The sequence below is a fragment of the Adiantum capillus-veneris genome, chromosome 8 (genome assembly GCF_014529385.1).
Source record: "Adiantum capillus-veneris isolate H3 chromosome 8, ASM1452938v2, whole genome shotgun sequence".
NCBI lineage: Eukaryota > Viridiplantae > Streptophyta > Polypodiopsida > Polypodiales > Pteridaceae > Adiantum > Adiantum capillus-veneris.
The window spans coordinates 90329510-90349535 of record NC_140938.1 but is presented as its reverse complement, the minus strand read 5'-3'; the positions used below and the strand labels follow the sequence as shown (position 1 = coordinate 90349535).

Genomic DNA, 20026 nt, shown 5'->3' with positions numbered 1-20026 from the left:
TGCCATAAGAGACACCTTCATCGGAGGTAGAGAGGGTGCAATACTTTGTCCATTCTACCTTCCAGACTTGATCCTCTCTAGTGTAGTTTGTTGGAAGCCCATCAAGGATAATGTTAACCGGATTTTGTATTATATTATATAGCCCTTATGGAAAAGGTGGGGAGGCATGCAATTTTGGACACGTGTAGAAGGACTCTTGTTGCTTTATGTGATAGTTGTAGATTCCAAAAGCAAAACACTAAAAATGCAAAAGTGAAACTACTATAAAAATAGTATTAATAATATACAAAAGTGAAACTACTATAAAAGAACGAATAGTGGCTTCACAAGTCAAGCTAAAAACAAGGCTGAATTGTCATTGGATAGTCTCATCTAGGTGAGAGTTAGAGTTGATTCCCCCTATCGGTGATATTAGGGGGAAAAGAGGCTAAAGAGTGGTCTCACATGTAAAAGTTAGAAGGCTTACAATAGCCTGTGTGCACTTCACGAGAAAAGAAAGAGATCACGCGTTGAACTGCACATGCAAAAACAAAGGTTAATTCTCATTGGTTAGACATTGTTGGTTGCCGCTAATACAAAGAAAAGAGTGACTATTACATGCATTGCTATAATTTAGGAAAATGTTCCCTTCATCCTACTAATTTCAAAAGCTAAATGTGTCATAATAATCAATATCTAATTCTCCTAAATGATTTTCTCATATTAAACTGATCATTTAATGTGGGGAAGTGCAAGGGGAAAAAAAGCTAGAATATTGGTTAAGCTAGCAAACCGGCCACAGTAGGGATCCAAAGGGGGGGGCCATCTGCAAAAGAGCCATGTGCAACAATGGGCTAAAAAGACCCTAAGGTTCAGCCGATTAAGACTTCCAAAATTCAAAGGTTGTGTCCAAAGGTCAAACCTAGGGGAAATTGGATGCTTTGTGTGTGACTAAAAAGTCTTTGCATATCCCTACATGGGAGGGGGCGAGCCTTGAGAGTAGGGGATGAGAGAGAAAGTCACACACACACACATGCTCCCTTTACACAAAGGGAATGAGGGACACATGTCAGCTCCCTAGGCCAGATGCCCACAAGGTGTGCCCAGTTTCTATTGGATGACCCTTGAAGTGGACCAATGAGAATTAAGCTAGAGTAAATCTAGTTTAATTAATTTAAAAAACATTTAATAAAAGAAACCAATGAGAATTAAGTCTCCTAGAAGACTATTGGGCAGTCTCACAAGGGGTCCAATGAGCATTCAGGAGCCCAATGGCTTGCCTGATTCCTATTGGCCAGGAGGCAAAGGGGTCCAATGAGAGTTTAGTTTAATTATTTCATTACCTAAAGCTCTCACAAAAGGGGAAAGGGGGACACATGTTAGAAGGCTATCACTTATGCTGCTTAATAGTCATTGGCTTGACTTGGGGAGAGCCAATGAGGGCTCAGCAAGAGCAAATAGCAAGAGGGCTCGCCCAAGAGAGAGAGGGGGCTGATTTTTGCAAGGCATTATCACACACACACTCACACAATCTCATGTGTGAAGAAAGGGAAGACTATCTCTTCCCAAGCTTTAATGGAGAGCTCATCACCTACTCCAAGCTTGTGAGATAGAAGCCTACATCGACACACTCTTGGCTTGTGGATGCAAATCCAACCAAGAGCCAAGCTTCAATGCATGCTATCTCCTCTACCAAGCTAATTACTAAGCTAAAGCTATGCTAATATGAGTGATTATGTGAGGAGATGTACATCTTTCTCGTAAGATATTCCTTCTTCCTCTCAATCTACTCTCATACCCTGCTAGCTCTCACCATCTTCGAAGGTGTGTGAGGTCTTGGGTCTGAGAACGGGGATAATTAAAGTTGTGTTTGTTAAGTGTTTTGCTTAGTGCATGAAGCTTTCATCTTCATTGCACTAGCTAGTCTTGAAGGAACACAAAGAATTGTATTGTACAATGTCTCTTTTGATGGGAGAAACCATAATACAAAGCCTTTTGGAGGGGGGACAGGCTCCATGCAAATCCGGTCCTCAACTGTTGTCATTAGCTTAATTTCTCTCTCTTTTGAAAGTATTGTCGATGCTATCTAACTAGGTGTTATGCTTTTTGTTGCTCTCTCCACCCAAGCACTCTTGTAATTCTCATTAGGAATCTATTCTAATGAAATGCCCACTATGTTCATGCTAATTTCCACTACACATAAGTTTTTAGACCATTAAATGTTACAAAATGTGTGGCACCTATTCAAGGTTATTAGTTTAATTGTACTAATACTCTTGGTATAGTGGGGGACCCAAATTTAAATATTTGAGAAAAATTGGGTATTAGGAACACTACAACTTTCAAGGAACGTGTTCCCTTAGTTCTACTAAAATCAAATTAAGAATGTGTAACCACAATTGAAGACTATTTACTCTATTTACTAAATTCAAATTAAGAATGTGTAACCACACAAAACCAACACCACGATTTGGGTGCTCTATACACAAAACCAACACCACGATTTGGGTGCTCTATTTACTGAATGCTACTAATCCACCATGGCTTAAAATTGACAGACATAGTAGAAATTTCTTTTGACAAGCAATTTTTCAAGCCCCCTTAAATGACAGGTAGTTTTAAGATTATAGCATGTCAAATGATAGAAGGTTTCACCCAAGAAGCGTAGCTTAATTGACGAGACCTTTGCGATGTAACCCCAAGGTTGAGGGTTCGAGGCTCACGTGTTGCGTTCTCTTGGGTATATTCTCCTCCTCTATTGGGAGGAGGGGGGGACGGGGGTTCCCACGGTTGCCCCTCGAGGTGTAATTTACAACAATGTACATTTGTAAATACATGATATATGTATAGTTTCTCCCTACTACCTTCCCACGCGTTGATGGTGGAAAAAAAGAAGAAGATAGGAGGTTTCTTTGAAGCACCTATTATGCCAGACACAATAGCCCTTTCAAAAGAAAAAGGTGTCAGTTTCAGAAGGCCTTGATTTTAATTTCTCACTAACACATAGGGGTGCAGGTTCTAACTTCCATCTTGCACAAGCTTTATGCAATGGTCCACAATTGCTCCCAAGCTTTACCAAAGCCTTGTGTTACGTGTAAATTGAAACAATAAGCCAAAAATCATAAAAAGAATGAATTTTCATGAGTCGGAGACTGCTTTCGGATGGTCAAATAAACCAGCAAAGAAAGTCAATAGAGGGACCTACCAGCTTCAAACTTTCTACAGCAGACCCGCTTCGAGCAAGGCTTTCTGTCGCCCGAGAGCAGAGAACGCATTCCTCAGCGCGAAAAGAGAAACCCTATCTTCTCGGGCAACATCAGCGTGCTACTGGGGTATCACATTGCTACTTGCAGGTGCAATGTTGGCGCCAGATTTCTGGATCTGTCAGCACGCATGACGCATGACAGACTAGAGCTACACCCTTAGCAAGGGTGCTTCATTGCGATGGAACCTTGTCTTTTTTACTTTTCTGTTTTGCTGCTGTTTAGCCTCTCTGCAGCCCAGTCAGTCCCAAATGTTCTTCACCATCCAGACCTGGGATATGCATTTCTCCTTCCGCTCTCCAGACATCCAGGAAATGATTCGTTTGCACGATACAAAGACATCACACGTTCGAGACATCTTGCAGATGGTCCTGATCCTAATGCGAAGATGAGTCTTTATGATGACCTCCTGACAAAAGGGTACGGTTTCTTCTCCGTGCTTTAGCTTTTATGAGACGCATTTGTTGTTGAATATGAGCTGTTTGTGCGTAAGTAGTTCAATGTGGAAGTATATCGAGACCTGCAATATTCCTGGAGTCCTCAAACGTTTGTAAGCTTTTTTTAATCAGGTATTACACTACTAGATTATGGATTGGTTCTCCTCCTCGAGAGTTTGCTTTGATTGTGGATACTGGTAGCACGGTTACCTATGTTCCATGCTCCTCATGTACACAATGTGGCACTCACCAGGTTAAGTCCATGATCCATTCATCGGTTAAATAGACAGTTTTGTGATGTCACTACTCGTTTTGCCAATCATTGGCCTTAATTGGAAAGGATAACTTGAATCCTATTGTTGTTTTTGGCAGGATCCGGGGTTTAATCCAGAAGCTTCCAGCACCTACAAACCCATGGAGTGTGGTCCATCCTGTTCAAGTTGCGACTCTGATAGACATCAATGCAAGTACCTCCGCCGTTATGCTGAGATGAGCACAAGTGAAGGTCTTCTTGGGGACGACCTTGTATCATTTGGAAACTTTAGTACATTAGGTCCGGAACGCCTTGTTTTTGGTTGCGAAACAGCAGAATCAGGTGATATATATGAGCAAAAGGCTGATGGTATAATGGGTTTAGGAAGAGGCCCTCTTAGCGTTGTAGATCAACTTGTCAATCGCAATGCAATGACTGCATCATTTTCTCTTTGTTATGGTGGTATGAGTGAGGGTGGTGGGGCCATGATCATGGGGGCCATTCCAAGTCCTCCCCAAATGGTCTTTACTGCATCGAACTTTAGGAGAAGGTAGTCTGTTTTATGTTAAATGCAACAATGCTGATATATCAATTTTGAGACTCCAAAACTGTGTTTCTACAGTGCTTACTATAATCTTGGCTTACAACAAGTAATTGTGGGTGGTACGCCATTGCCCGTGGATCAAAGTGTGTTCGACTCAAATTTTGGAACAGTATTGGATAGTGGTACCACATATGCATACTTCCCCGATAGGGCATTCAAAGCTTTAACTGCTGCTGTAAGTTGTTGTATTTTGTTTGTTTCCTTGGTGCATTGTGCTCATGAGATGCTAGGCTCATGCAATTGTATGCGAGTTAGCCCTCACACCATTGACCATTGAGGTGAAACTAATGTTGTACAATTGTAACAATCTACTCATACCTTATGAATTGTATTTTGTGATGGATGTAAAAGTTTAGTGTTCAATTGTTGTTGGATTTCTATTTTTCAACCCTTGTATTCTGAGATGGCTCGTATGTTATTGTCACAAGGGTCATTCAAAAGTCGTTTGCATTTTGTTCGTCTTTTGCTCCCAAGTTCCATTTTGTAGAGGCTACATCCATTGTGCTATATAGGTATGCTAGCCCTTGGTTGACCCGTGCTTCTGGGAGGGTGACCTTGTTTTTATGTTGTATATATATAGTCGTCTGGCTGTGTATCTTGCTCTAATCAAGCAAAAGAGTTACTTGCAAACTGTGCTAGAGTTGGGGTGCTCTACCCTAATTGGAATTTGCCATTAGTGTGAGCTAGGCTATGGTGGATGAAGCCTTAAGCTCACCATGATGCTAGGGTTAGGGTTAGAGCAATAGAGATTAGGGTTAGGGCTATGCCAAGAGCAAGAGTATAGACACAATGATAATAGCTCAAAGTGCAAAAATTCATCAGAAAAGGAGCCTTTCAAATAGGCTTGGTGCTTTACAATCATTGGCTAGTGCTATTGCACCCTCTTGCTATTGGACCATGCCATTATTTTATGCTTCCTAGGTGGTTAGTGGGGTTTCCCACACAAGCCACAAGTTGGGCTTATCTCAACAATCATTGGATAGTTCGTGAACTTCACTAAATATTATCGTGCAACTTTTCCCTTAACTTTTCTTTCCTTATGTGCCAAAATCTGCTCAGGCATCAAGATCTCATCAAGTTCCTCAACTTCTGGCTGATCCTCATCTGACATATCTTCCAACACATCTCCCACGAAGGGTCTTAATGTTAAGAGTTTTGACATCTCAAGTGAACTGCCCAATGTGATCCCATTATTTATTTTGGCTTTTAGGTACTTATTTTACTTATTCGTCAAAGTCTGGGTAGGGCAATTTACTGAGGTTGGTATATAAGCAACCCCTTGCCTCCATTGTATTACACATTCAGTTCATAGTTACCCGGAATGGGAAATTGGGCGAGCAACTTGAGTCTGAAGGATACATCATTTATCTTTTCTTGACTCTAAAAAGGGCCATAAATGATAATACCTCATGCTGAGCTTTGGAAAAAGCCACTCCTTTCCCTTTCGTCTCCTTAGGCGTGCCTTCTCAAAGTGTAAGAGCACCCAATCATCTTACTTCAACTTCAAGTTGCATCTATGTTTATCTGCTTCCTTCTTATGCCGTGCTCGAGACTTCTCTAGAGCCTCGCAAACCTTGGCAAAAGCAGTGTCCAAATCCCTTGTGTTTTGATCTGCTTCAAAAATCTTTTCTTTGGTGCTTAGGAAAGGAGGGACCTTCTTAGCACCTTCAACTACCTTAAATGATACCTTCCTCGTGGAAGAGTAAAACGTGTTGTTGTAGGCTAATTCCACCAACGACAAGTACTTTTCCCATTGATTCTTTTGATCCAAAATGTAAGACTTCACTACATCCAAAACTACTGGATTGGCTCAGATTGCCCATCTGTCTGTGGGTGGAATAAGGATGAGATTTGCAACCGCGTGCTTATGTTCTCCTAGATTGCCCTCCAAAACAAACTCGTGAATTAGGGATCCCTGTCCGAGACTATCGACCCAAGCATGCCATGTAACCGAAAAATCTGTGAAATGAATAGTCTCGCCAAATGGTCAGGCTTGATTGTCTTCTTTACCGGAATAAAGTGAGCTTGCTTGCTAAATCTGTCAATGACTGTCCAAATGCCGCCGTGCCTACTTTGGGTCTTGGGAAGATAAAAAATGAAATCCATAGCGATGCTTTCCTAGGGGCATAAAGGAATGGGTAAAGGTTGTTGAAGTCCTGGTGCCTTATGCCTGTCAAACTTGACCTTTTGGCATACTAAGCAACTTCGAACAAAGTCGTCCACATCCTTTTTAAGCCTCGGCCAGTAGAAGTAACGCTTAACACTCTTCAAGGTGGTATCTATGCCGCGGTGGCCTAAAAAGGGTGGACAGTGGCACTATGTCAAAACCTTCTTCCTCAACGACTGTCTAACACAACATTGTTTTACGCATCAAATAGCCATCCCGTATAGAATAGCCTGCAACTGTCTCCCCACTTTGTATCCGGCTAAAGATGTCTGCAAAGTCAGGATCTGTGGCGTACTGATTTACCATATCCTCAAAGCTTCGATGAGACAATGCATCTGCCACTAAGTTCTTTTGTCCTTGTACATGGACTATTTGGAAATGAAACTGTAACTATATGTTCACCCACTTCATCTGCTTTTCCGAAAGCTGCTTCTGTGACAAGAAGTAGCGTAAACTTTGATGATCTGTAAAGATTGTAAAATCAGCTTCAAGTAAATAGTGTCGCCGCTGAGTAAGAGCATGGATAACTGCCAATAGCTCTCTCTCATAAATCATTGCTACCATCTTCGGACGTGAAAACATTATGCTCTCATAAGCAATGACATGGCCTTCTTGCATCAAAACTGCTCCCAGATTACGGCCACAAGCATCACAATAAACTTTGAATGGCTTTTGCAAGTCTGGCAAAGCCAACACTGGTCCCGTAGTCAATTTCTCTTTGAGAATCTGAAAAGTGGTAATCACTGTCGGTCCCCGCTTGAAAGCGACTCCTTTTTGAGTCAGTAAATGCAAAGGAAGAGCTATTTCTACAAATTTTCAAATGAACCGCCGATAATAAGAGCACAAGCCTAGAAAGCTTCGAACTTCATGAACATTCTATAAGTCAAGCTAATTGCGAATAGTCTCAATTTTGATCGGGTCCATCTGTACTCCTTCTTCTGAGTGTGCCCCAAGAAATGTATCTCGGGCAAGAAAATTTCACTCTTCTTCGCGTTGATAACCAATCTATGCTTCTGCAATGCTTGAAAGATCTGTAGTAGATTGTTACGAGGACGTGGTAGTTATTAACCATGTCACAAAGATGTGGCAATTGCTAACCTTGGTTGTTGGGTTTCTTTCCAATGGGGTTTATTTTATTTGTTTTGAGACCCTCTTTTTGGAGTAGCAAACGGTCGGACATTGTATGGCCAATGTGAACGGTAGTTTCACCCGCAGACGGGAAGTGGTCGGCATTGGAATTCGTATGGTAAGAGGATGTCTAGGCTCAGAGCAAGATCATATAGGTCCCCCTGTCGCACTTAGCAAGTTGGTGGATACTAGGAAGTGAACTCAATTAAGGCGTAAAGTCAAGGTGGGACTACCAACAAAAAGTATCCGACAGTTGGGCCACATTGCACTTTTGGATGCGGTCCCAATGAGGATAGATGGTTAGAAGACCAGTGGGAGCCCAACGGAAGCATCTCCTAAAATTTAGGAAACTGCTATTTTGGGCCGTGATTACCTCTGGTATGACTAGGGGAACATTTTACAACTCTGCCGCGAAGTCAACTGGGCAACCGGTAAGGATATTTTTAAGCGGCGAACCCGAAACGGGAAAATGCTTGTAAATGCGCCAAGTGTCACATTTTCATGGACTTTCCTCTTGCAGAAGAATTGGCGCTGAATTTAGAGAAGGGAGAGGCTTCATTTGCAATTTGTCACAGGTTAAGAGCTATGGAGTGCTTCCTTTCCCTCTCATGTGCAATGTGGTGCTAGGAGTGATGCCCTGCACACTACACACTGCTCTCTCTCTCTCCCCTACGTGCAGTTATGTGATGCCCCACAAGAGGGCTACTCATTTGACTGATGTACAGTTGTGTGGGTTCATGCTTTTGTGCTGAGGCAAGAGCCTCCTTGAGCAAGAACATGGGTAGCTAGCTGCTGCTCCAAAGCAGGCACTGGTGAGGTTCATAACCTCACCGTACAGGTGCAAAATCAGCACTGTGTATGCGCTGTAATTTTACTGTTTTTCAGCCATACGGACGCTAGGACCATTGGGAATCGTGCCCCACTGGCAGAGGATAGTTAGGGGACTGTTTGGGGCTGAAAACAGGGCAAAAACCGGTAAATACAGCGTGCTGAATTTACTGTTTTTGGGCAGGAATCAAAGGGTATACGCTAGTAGAAGCGAGTTCCAGCAGGGGAATTGGTTTCGCGCAAGTTTTGGGGCTGTTATGCTGCCGAAATTTGGCCAAAACAGGCGGTATCTAGTGGGATACAGTCAAAGGATTCCCATGACTCTTCTTTGTACTTTACCCTCCTAAGGAATAAAGAAATACTGAAAGGGGCGCCAATTTTGGGGCCTATAGGTTGTCGGTGTCTGCTCGGAGCATTCTAGCTTCCGAGTTGTGTGTATTCAAGTGTTAATTCCCGTCGCAGGTTCTCTTTGCAAAGTGCTGTGTGTGTGTGTGTCTAAAGTAAAGAATTACGGGCCGGTTTCATGGTTCCATTGCCGGGATATCAATCACTTTTTCCTTAAAGAGTGAGCCTGGATTGTTTAGGGTAAAGACACAGAGTGCAGGAACGCGGGGATTACACTATGGCCGACAAGGGAAAGGGAATTATGGAAGAGGGTTCCTCTTCAAAGGACATGCAAGAGATTCCTATGGTTTTTGAGATTGGCGAGAGCTCACGGCCACGTCAGTCTGTACCTCCTGTCAACGTGAATGTCCCTCCAGTAGTACGGGGCTTTATGATTGGGCAACTTGCGGATGATGCGTTCAAGACTCAGTTAGTTGCCGCAGTGAATGTCTTTTTGCAGCTGGTGCAAAATCCGAGGTTTATGGAATTCTTGCAAGCGCCACCAGTGCAACAGCAAAATAGGCAACCTACGCCGCGTACGGAGCTTGTTGATGCTCAAGCCCAGGTACTTTATGTGGCGCAGGAGGAAAGGGAACACTCGCATGTTGCGGAGTCGGGGGCTCCAAAGCAGGTTCCTCCGGTGCTTGAACAGGTGGCTAGAACGCCTATTCCACAGGTTATGCTAGTTCAGCCCGCCACCTTTTAGAGCCAGCATGCTGTCTTGAATGGACAGGGAGCTGGATACCAGGCTATGCACTCAGTTTTTCCACCACCCACGGTACATCCTGGGTATTTCGGGGGTGGATTAGTGTTCCAAAGTATGGCTGGTTATGCGCCTGGAAGTCAGCCGTACATGCCAGGAACAATGTTCGGGGTATGCAAGGCATCATGCCAAACCCCATGTATGGTAGTATCGGCATGCAACAAGGTTTCCACTGCAACCAGGGCCAGTTTGGGGTGCCACAGGGTCATTTTGGCATGGCTGGTTTTTCTGGACAGCAGCCAGATATCGCACCTCTGACGCAAAATGTGAATGGCCAACACGTGCCAATCATGCCTACTACAGTGCCCATGTTGCAGACCATTCCCTGTGACAACTTGGGGGCACTAGAGAAGCCGAAGGCTTACAAAGAAGGTGGTGCAACGGTAAAGTTCAGTACCTTCAGTGGTTTCGAGGATAAGACAAAGGCCCTCACTTTCCTCCAGCAGTTTGATACAGCTTATGCGGGAGGGAATTTTACAGAGGTCTCGAAGGTCAGGAAAGCTACCACTTTCTTAAAGGACAATGCGCTTACATGGTGGACGACATTGTTAATGCAAGGACAGACACCGGTCACTTGGGTTTACTTCAAGCAAATGTTTGCATCTGCTTGGCTGTCAAATGAATTTGAAGCCGACATCATGACAGATTGGCACCAACTTACTTCAGCTTTGTGCAAGAGCTTGCTGGAGTACAATAGGAGGTTTTGTAAAGCGTTACTCTCAGTGACCTCCTACAGATTTGTGCCATTGACAGAGCAGATAGAGAAGTACTGTTGTGGGCTGCCTAAAGGGCTTCGCGATTACTGTACAAAGAACAGAGTGGCTACCCTTACTCAGCTTATGGAAGTTGCGAACACTGGTCTTGCCTTGTTGAAAGGAGAGGACAGTGGATTTCCGAGCAGTGACAAAGGAGGGCAGGAAAAGAAAAATTCAGCGAAGAAGCCCTTTGTGAAAACGGCTCTTGATGCGTCACAGGGGTCAGAAAAGGCCACCAAAGACAAGGATTCAGCCGGGACTTCTGGAGCGCAGGCGAAGAAACAGAAAAGGAAGCCTTTTGTGCGCAAGTCGCTCGAGGACAAGAAGGTCCTAATGGCTGAGAACAAATGCTTTATATGCGAGCAACTTGGTCACTTTTCTATCAATTGTCCACAAAGGAAAAGGCCAGCTGACTCAGAGGATAAAGAAGATCAGAAAGGCAAGAAGCCAAAACCCACGGTAGGTTTAGTGCCAGACATGGTGGGTGACATGCCCAACACAGATGCCAGTGAGTTATGCAGGGCATGGGGTAAAGTTAGGGATCAGACGACACTCATCTTCTTTGATCCAGGCGCCAAAGCCAACTTTATCTCACCAGAGTTAGCTATGAAGCTGGGCATCAGAGCTGAAGAGATGGGGTATCAATAGGCATAAAAGATCGATAGGCATAACCAAATATTTGCATAAACCAAAGGTTGTCCGGAAGGATGTTTTGTAGACATCATAGTTACATGGAACGGGAACGGGGAACGGGAATGGGGGCCTCCGGAACGTTCCCGAAACGGGGGGGGGGCGGAACAGCGGAATGGGAACGGGGGCCGGAACGGTGAACCTAAAATATGCCATGGGGGGGCCCTGTTTTTGACTCTTAAGAGCTTGAGGGTTTGGACTATCTAGGAGAGGATGGGAAGGATACCCACCTTCCCCCCCAATGAGGCTTGTAAGTTGTGCCATATTGATGGCGCTTGAGCCTTGAGGCTTGAGCCATATTGATAGCTTTTAAAGAAAAAAGGACCCCTTGCCCCTCCCTTGTGTTAGCCTTGAGAGGTTTGAAATCTCCCCCAAATTGCCACCTCTCTCTCTCTCTCTCTCTCTCTCTCTGTCTCTCTAATTTTTTTTTCAATTTTGCTGCCCGTTCCGCCCATTCCCTTGTTACGTTCCGGATTCGGAACACTTTTCCGTTCCCGTCACCGTTTCGGCGCACAGAACCGGCAGGAACTGTTTCGGTACGATTACCCCCCGTTCCGTGTTACTATGGTAGACATTCCTCGGAGCAATTCGGATCTGATGATATCCACTCTTCATATCAATTCTACTGAAACAAGAGGTTCCATGTAGTCTGTCGAGTATATCATCGATCCTTGGAATAGGGAATGTGTTATTAATGGTGATTTTAGTGAGAGCTCTATAGTCAATGCACTTCCTCCAAGGTCCGTCTTTCTTTAATACTAGCAACACCGGAGAGCAAAAAGGTGAAGTGGTAGGTTGGATAAGACCCTTCTCAAAAAGTTCTTTTACTTGGTTCACTATCTCTTCATTTTGGGCTCTACTAACTCGATAAGGTAGTCGATTCGATGGTGTACTTCAGGGAGTCTGATCAATCGTGTGGTCTCATGTAAGGTTCAGCGGAAGAGAATGTTGAACTTTGCTCAAGATGAGTGCTCCGAACTGTGCTCAAGGGTTCCTTTTATCCACGGAAGGGAGAGCCCTCCGTTCCTTTAGTGAGAGAGTGCAATGGACACAAACAAAGTGGATAAACACTGTGAATGAAGGTATTGAGACTGAGAGATAGAGAGAGAAGAATACGACACCAGAATGTTGTCAAACCCTCCTCCGAAGGCCCCACTCTCTATGGTGAGAGCGGTCTACTTTTGATTGCACAAATCTCTACAATGCTTGGACTTGCCGACGATGCGGACAACGATGAACGGGCTGAAATTTGAAAATGCTAATGGTTGAAATCTGCAAATCTTTATATGCTGAATTCTGATTTTATGTCGGTGACTATGTTGATGGCGACGATGCGACGACGACGCGCTGAAAACGCAGATGCTGAAATCTGCGTTTTCCAGGCTGAATCTGCAAACTGCACTCGATCTGACCGTGCGGCGAGGATCTACTGCGGGAAGGTGAGATCTGCGAGGTTTGGGGGTTCTACTGCGATGTTTGACTGCTGAAAACTGAAAACACTGGTGCTTACTGAGGTTCCTGTCGCGATGGAATTGCAAAATGCCGAGGCTGATCTGCAAACAAAAAATGCTAGGGCTGAAAACTGTCCTTGCCGAGGAAATCTTTTAACGCTAGGGCTGATCTACTGTCGCTGTGGAATCTGCTAATGCTAGGGCTGATCTGCTGTGTCTTGTTGTTGCCAGGCTGCTGCAATGCAAAGCGCTAGGGCTGATCTGCAATTGAAAACGCCAGGGATCGGTCTTGCTAAAAACGCTAGGTTTTTGCTATAGCAAAAACACTCGGTTTGCTGATGGAGGTCCTGCTGAGAAGTTACCTGTTGAACGCGGAGTTCCTGTTGCCTCTTCTACCAGAAAGTGCTAGTGCTAGGTTGCTTATGTACTTGACTTGCTAATTTGCCCTACCTAGTTCTCAACAAAAGTCACTTAAAAATAATAATTGAAAATTGGCTAAAATAGGGAAAATAGGTCTATGCACTGTAAAAATGCTCCTAATGGGTTTTGATGGAAATCTGATGATCATGGTGTGTGCAACCAGAGGATATGCATCTACTCTAAGTGTCTAGAGATGCACGGTCTGCTGCCAGATCACTTCCTAATCTAACTGAACTGAACCCATGTCATGAAGTAGCTTGACCACGTACACATAGGGTTAGATGTGCACGTGACATCCCCTCCTTTTCAAAGTGAGGTACTGGTACCGAACTGTATGGCGTCGGGGGAGATCGCCAACAATGTCTGGAATCTTGTGAAGAACTCTTTGCTGGCCCACTCTGATGCGTGGGTCATGCGATACTTGAACTTCATAAAGGTATGCAATGCTTGCTTCTATGGGCCACGCCGAAAGCAACAGTTTTCTGTGGCTCCTTTAATGCTTCAACTTCGTTTATAGTCATGCGTCTACCGTCTTCAAGAATCTCCGAGGTTGAAAATTCTTGACACTACCTCCAATACAAAAACATGAACATACCCATTCCATGTAAAGTGATTGGATAAATACTATTCCTTCGAAAAAACTGTGCATGCAATGCAGATGAACAAAGTGGCGGAGTGTCAAACCGCTCATCAAACACACGCAAATAATGGGGTTGAATCTCAACTTTCTGATCATCAATTGTGGCAAAACACAATGGAAATGCCGATGCTTGATGCTCAATCCTTCTTGTGCTCTTTCTGATACTATGTCATGCCAAGGAAGAGTCATGGAATGTGAATTCCTTGAATGCAAACATTTCATCTTTCCATGAGTAATTTGCATACATCCGTGCTCACATGAGTGAATCGTGTTCATCGTGCAATATGTCATGCCTATGAAAAGGGATCACATAAGGACAGTGACTAAAATATAGGAAAGCATCACGAATGAAACACTCGAACAATGCGTGCTGACTAATCATTCGTACACATAATACTTCCTGTGGAGGTTTTTTGGACCTAGGCTCGAGAGCGAAGATCGGTTTCTCGTGATTGATCAAATCTTCATGTGGGGGTTCTGTGGACCTTGACTCGAGAGCCAAGATCGGGTCTTCGTGATTGATCGAATCTGCAATGAGGTTAGCTTCACTAGAAAAGCATCAAATAAACTATCATCCTTGTGAACAATCACATCTTGATCATACAAATCGTCATACTTGTCATTATCATGCAATTCATCATGCTTGGCATTATCATTCAAATCATCATGCTTATCATTGTCATTCAAATCATCATGCTTATCATAATCATGTAAATCATGTGTCATGCTTGGGAGAAGAAGAGACGGAGAGAGTCTCCTTTTCCCGAATCTCTTGTATCTGTGTGTGCACTTGAGAAAAGAATCGCAACATCGCTTTCATGTGTCGGTCGTTCATTGCTTTTCTTGCTTTGTTCGAGCGATCAAATTTTGCTTCTCTTACTTTGGTTTCCAAGCGTGCTTACTCGCACTCACGCGCTATGGCTGCCATTCTTTCTTCGCGCTCTAACTTCCTTTCCATAAACATCTGGTCCAAAGCCTGCATAGGAGTTAGTGCAATATTGACGTAGATGGGGAAGGGGAAGGTCGGAAAAACCTCTTGGTGGGGAAAACTCTTCTTCGCCACTCCCATGCTCACCACCTCCATGCGAAGTATCCATTCCGCTTCGGGTGAAGACCATCCACTGAAGTCTTGGGTTCTTAAGTTCACGGGGAACTTGGGTTCTTGCGGGTCTTGGTTCTTGGGTTCTTGAGGTTCTCGAGTTCTTGAGGTTCTTGAGAGTCTTGAGGTTCTTCTTCAGCTTGCAATTTGTTTTAGAGAAGGATCTTCTCTTTATCCGAGTTCTTCTCTTCCCTGCGGGCGCACCCCTTGGCGGCCTTGCGCTCACACCAAGGTTGCTTTTTCCCAACTCACGTCAATTGGCCGGCCGCTAAGTGCACGGTTCGCTCTCAATGAGTGAAAAGAGAAACAAGGGGAGGCTGGACAAGCCCTTCTTTCTTGGGTTTCCTATCACTTTTCAAAAACACGATTAGGAATCGACACGCCCAAGAGGACTTGGGTTACGTGCGACCTCCAAAAGCAATTTTTTTTTTTTTTTTGTGGTTCTTTCCTTGAGTGATACAGAACACTGTCAAAACTTTGATACCAATGTAGGGTGCAACAGAAGTGAATGTTGAACTTTGCTCAAGATGAGTGCTCCGAACTGTGCTCAAGGGTTTCTTTTATCTACGGAAGGGAGAGCCTTCCGTTCCTTTAGTGAGAGAGTGCAATGGACACAAACAAAGTGGATAAACATTGTGAATGAAGGTACTGAGATTGAGAGATCGAGAGAGAAGAATACGACACCAGAATGTTGTCAAACCCTCCTCCGAAGGCCCCACTCTCTATGGCAAGAGCGGTCTACTATTAATTGCACAAGTCTCTACAATGCTTGGACTTGCCGACGATGAGGACGACGACGAGACGGGCTGAAATCTGAAAATGCTAATGGCGGAAATCTGCAAATCTTTATCTCGTGAATTCTGACTCTATGTCTGTGACGATGTCGATGACGAGGATGTGACGACGACGCGTTGAAAACGTAGATGCTGAAATCTGCATTTTCCGGGCTGAATCTGCAAATTCCATTGGATTTGACCGTGCGGCGAGGATCTGCTGCGGGAAGGTGAGATCTGCGAGGTTTGGAATTGCAAAACGCCGAAGCTGATCTCCAAACCCAAAACGCTAGGGTTGAAAACTTGCCTTGCCGAGGAAATCTGCTAACGCTAGGGCTGATCTGTTGTCGCTGTACTGCAATGCAAAGCGCTAGGGCTGATCTGCAATTTAAAACGCTAGGGGCTGGTCTTGCTGGAAACGCTAGGTTTTTGCTGTAGCAAAAACGCTAGGTTTGCTGATGGGGGTCCTGTTGAGAAGTTGCCTTTTGAACGTGGAGTTCCTGTTGCCTCTTCTGCCAGAAAGTTTAGCGCTAGGTTGCTTATGTACTTGACTTGCTAATTTGCCCTACCTAGTTCTCAACAAAAGTCACTTAAAAATAATAAGTGAAAATTGGCTAAAATAGGGAAAATAGGTCTATGCACTGTAAAAATGCTCCTGATGGGTTTTGATGGAAATCTGATGATCATGTTGTGTGCAACCAGAGGATATGCATCTACTCTAAGTGTCTCGACATGCACGTTCCGGAACAGACTCACAAAAGTGCCAGATCACTTCCTAATCTAACTGAATTGAACCCATGTCATGAAGTAGCTTGTCAACGTACACATAGGGTTAGATGTGCACGTGACATCCCCTTTTCAAAGTGAGGTACTGGCACTGAACTGTATGGCGTCGGGGGAGATCGCCAACAATGTTTGGAATCGTGTGAAGGACTCTTCGCAGGCCCACTCTAATGCGTGGGTCATGTGATACTTGAACTTCATAAAGGTCTGTAATGCTTGCTTCTCTGGGCTGCGCCGAAAACGACACAAAGTCTCTTGTGGCTCCTTCAATGCTTCAACTTTGTCTATAGTCATGCGTCTACCGTCTTCAAGAACCTCCGAGGCTGAAAATTCCTGAAACCACTTCCAACACAAAAACATGAACATACCCACTCCATGTAAAGTGACTGAATATATACTATTCCTTCGAAAAAATTGTGCATGCAATGCATATGAACAAAGTGGCTGAGTGTCAAACCGTTCATCAAACACACGCAAACAATGGGGTTGAATCTTGACTTTTTGATGTAAATCAATCAACTGTGGCAAAACACAATGGAAATGTCGATGCTTGATGCTCAATCCTTCTTGTGCTCTTTTTGAGACTATGTCATGCCAAGGAAGAGACATGGAATGTGAATTCCTTGAATGTAAACATTGCATCTTTCCATGAGTAATCCGCATACATCCGTGCTCATTCATGAGTGAATTGTGTTCATCGTGCAATATGTCATGCCTATGAAAAGGGATCACATAAGGACGGTGACTAAAATATAGGAAAGCATCACGAATGAAACACTTGAACAATGCGTGTTGACTAATCATTCGTATACATAATACTTCGTGTGCGGTTTTTTTTGGACCTAGGCTCGAGAGCCAAGATCGGTTTCTCGTGATTGATCGAATCTTTCTGTGGGGTTTTGTGGACCTCGACTCGAGAGCCAAGATCGGGTCTTCGTGATTGATCGAATCTGCAATGAGGTTAGCTTCACTAGAAAAGCATCAACTAAACTATCATCCTTGTGAACAATCACATCTTGATCATACAAATCATCATGCTTGTCATTATCATGCAATTAATCATGCTTGGCATTATCATTCAAATCATCATGCTTATCATTGTCATTCAAATCATCATGCTTATCATAATCATGCAAATCATGCGTGTCATGCTTGGGAGAAGAAGAGACGGAGAGAGTCTCCTTTTCCCAAATTCTTGGATCTGTGCTTGCACTTGAGAAAAGAGCCGCAACATCGCTTTCATGTGTCGGTCGTTCATTGCTTTTCTTGCTTTGTTCTCGCGATCAAATTTTGCTTCTCTTACTTTGGCTTCCATGCGTGCTTGCTCATGCTCACGTGCTATGGCTGCCATTCTTTCTTTGCGGTCTAACTTCCTTTCCATAAACATCTGGTCCAAAGCCTCCATAGGAGCTAGTGCAATCCTTGACGTAGACGGGGAAGGGGGAGGGTCGGAAAAACCTCCTGGTGGGGAAAACTCTTCTTCGCCACCCCCATGCTCACCACCTCTATGCGAAGTATCCAGTCCGCTTCAGGTGATGACCATCCATTGAAGTCTTGGGTTCTTAAGTTCACGAGGAACTTGGGTTCTTGTGGGTCGTGGTTCTTGGATTCTTGAGGTTCTTGAGTTTTTGAGGTTCTTGACGATCTTGAGGTTCTTCTTTAGCTTGCAATCTGTGTTAGAGAAGGATCTTCTCTTCACCCGAGTTCTTCTCTTCCCCGCGGGCGCACCCTTCGCGGCCTTGCGCTCACACCAAGGTTGCTTTTTCCCACCTCACGTCGATTGGCCGGCCGCTAGGTGCACGGTCCGCTCGCAATGAGTGAAAAGAGAAACAAGGGGAGGTTGGACAAGCCCTTCTTTCTTGGGTTTCCTGTCACTCTTCGAAAACACGATTAGGAATCGACACGCCCAAGAGGACTTGGGTTACGTGCGACCTCAAAAAGCAATTTTTTTTTCTGTGGTTCTTTCCTTGAGTGATACAGAACACTGCCAAAGCTTTGATACCAATGTAAGGTGCAGCAGAAGTGAACGTTGAACTTTGCTCAAGATGAGTGCTCCGAACTGTGCTCAAGGGTTCCTTTTATCCACGAAAGGGAGAGCCTTCCGTTCCTTTAGTGAGAGAGTGCAATGGACACAAACAAAGTGGATAAACACTGTGAATGAAGGTACTGAGACTGAGAGACAGAGAGAGAAGAATACGACACCAGAATGTTGTCAAACCCTCCTTTGAAGGCTCCACTTTCTATGGCGAGAGCGGCCTACTATTGATTGCACAAATCTCTACAATGCTTGGACTTGCCGACGATGTCGACGACGAGACGGGCTGAAATCTAAAAATGCTAATGGTCGAAATCTGCAAATCTTTATCTGCTGAATTCTGACTCTATGTCGGTGACGATGTCGATGGCGACGATGTGTTGGAAATGCAGATGCTGAAATCTGTGTTTTTCCGGGCTGAACCCGCAAACTGCGCTGGATCTGACAGTGCGGCGAGGATTTGCTGCGGGAAGGTGAGATCTACGAGGTTTTGGGGTTCTGCTGCGATGTGTGATTGCTGAAAAGTGAAAACGTTGGTGCTTATTGAGGTTCCTGTCGTGATGGAATTGCAAAACGCCAAGGCCGATCTGCAAACCAAAAACGCTAGGGCTGAAAATTGTCCTTGCTGAGGAAATCTGCTAACGCTAGGGCTGATCTGTTGTGTCTTATTGTCGCCAGGCTGCTGCAATGCAAAGCGATAGGGCTGATCTGCAATTGAAAACGCCAGGGGCTGGTCTTGCTGGAAACGCTAGGTTTTTGCTGTTGCAAAAACGCTAAGTTTGCTGATGGAGGTCGTGCTGAGAAGTTGCTTGTTGAACGTGGAGTTCCTGCTGCCTCTTCTGCCAAAAAGTGCTAGCGCTAGGTTGCTTATGTACTTGACTTGCTAATTTGCCCTACCTAGTTCTCAACAAAAGTCACTTAAAAATAATAAGCAAAAATTGGCTAAAATAGAAAAAATAGGTCTATGCACTGTAAAAATGCTCTTGATGGGTTTTGATGGAAATGTGATGATCATGGTGTGTGCAACCAGAGGATATGCATCTACTCTAAGTGTCTGGACATGCATGGTCTGCGAACAGACTCACAAAAGTGCCAAATCACTTCCTAATCTAACTGAACTGAATCCATGTCATGAAGTAGCTTGTCCACGTACACATAGGGTTAGATGTGCAAGTGACATCCCCTCCTTTTCAAAGTGAGGTATTGGTACAGAACTGTATGATGTTGGGGGAGATCGCCAATTGTCTGGAATCTTGTGAAGAACTCTTTGCCGGCCCACTCTGATGCGTGGGTCATGCGATACTTGAACTTCATAAAGGTCTGCAACGCTTGCTTCTTTGGGCCGCGTCGAAAGCGACACTGTGGCCCCTCAATGCTTCAACTTCGTCCATAGTCATGCGTCTACTGTCTTCAAAAACCTCCGAGGTTGAAAATTCCTGAAACCACTTCCAACACAAAAGCATGAACATACATGTAAAGCGACTGGATAAATACTATTCCTTCGGAAAAACTGTGCATGCAATGTAGATGAACAAAGTGGCGGAGTGCCAAACCGTTCATCAAACACACGCAAA

The 20026-nt window shown here is 44.3% G+C and overlaps 1 protein-coding gene across 1 annotated transcript in view; it reads left to right on the top strand.

Annotated features, from left to right (window-relative positions):
- Nucleotides 1-3280: 3280 nt before the first annotated feature.
- LOC147452542 (Eukaryotic aspartyl protease family protein) overlaps nt 3281-20026 on the top strand; it is a 45517-nt gene continuing 28771 nt past the window's right edge. Inside the window, exons 1-4 of the mRNA XM_086518191.1 lie at nt 3281-3662; nt 3812-3932; nt 4052-4482; nt 4555-4711. Coding sequence (XP_086374317.1) covers nt 3424-3662; nt 3812-3932; nt 4052-4482; nt 4555-4711 — 948 coding nt within the window. The 5' untranslated portion in view covers nt 3281-3423. The remainder of the gene's footprint in view (nt 3663-3811; nt 3933-4051; nt 4483-4554; nt 4712-20026) is intronic.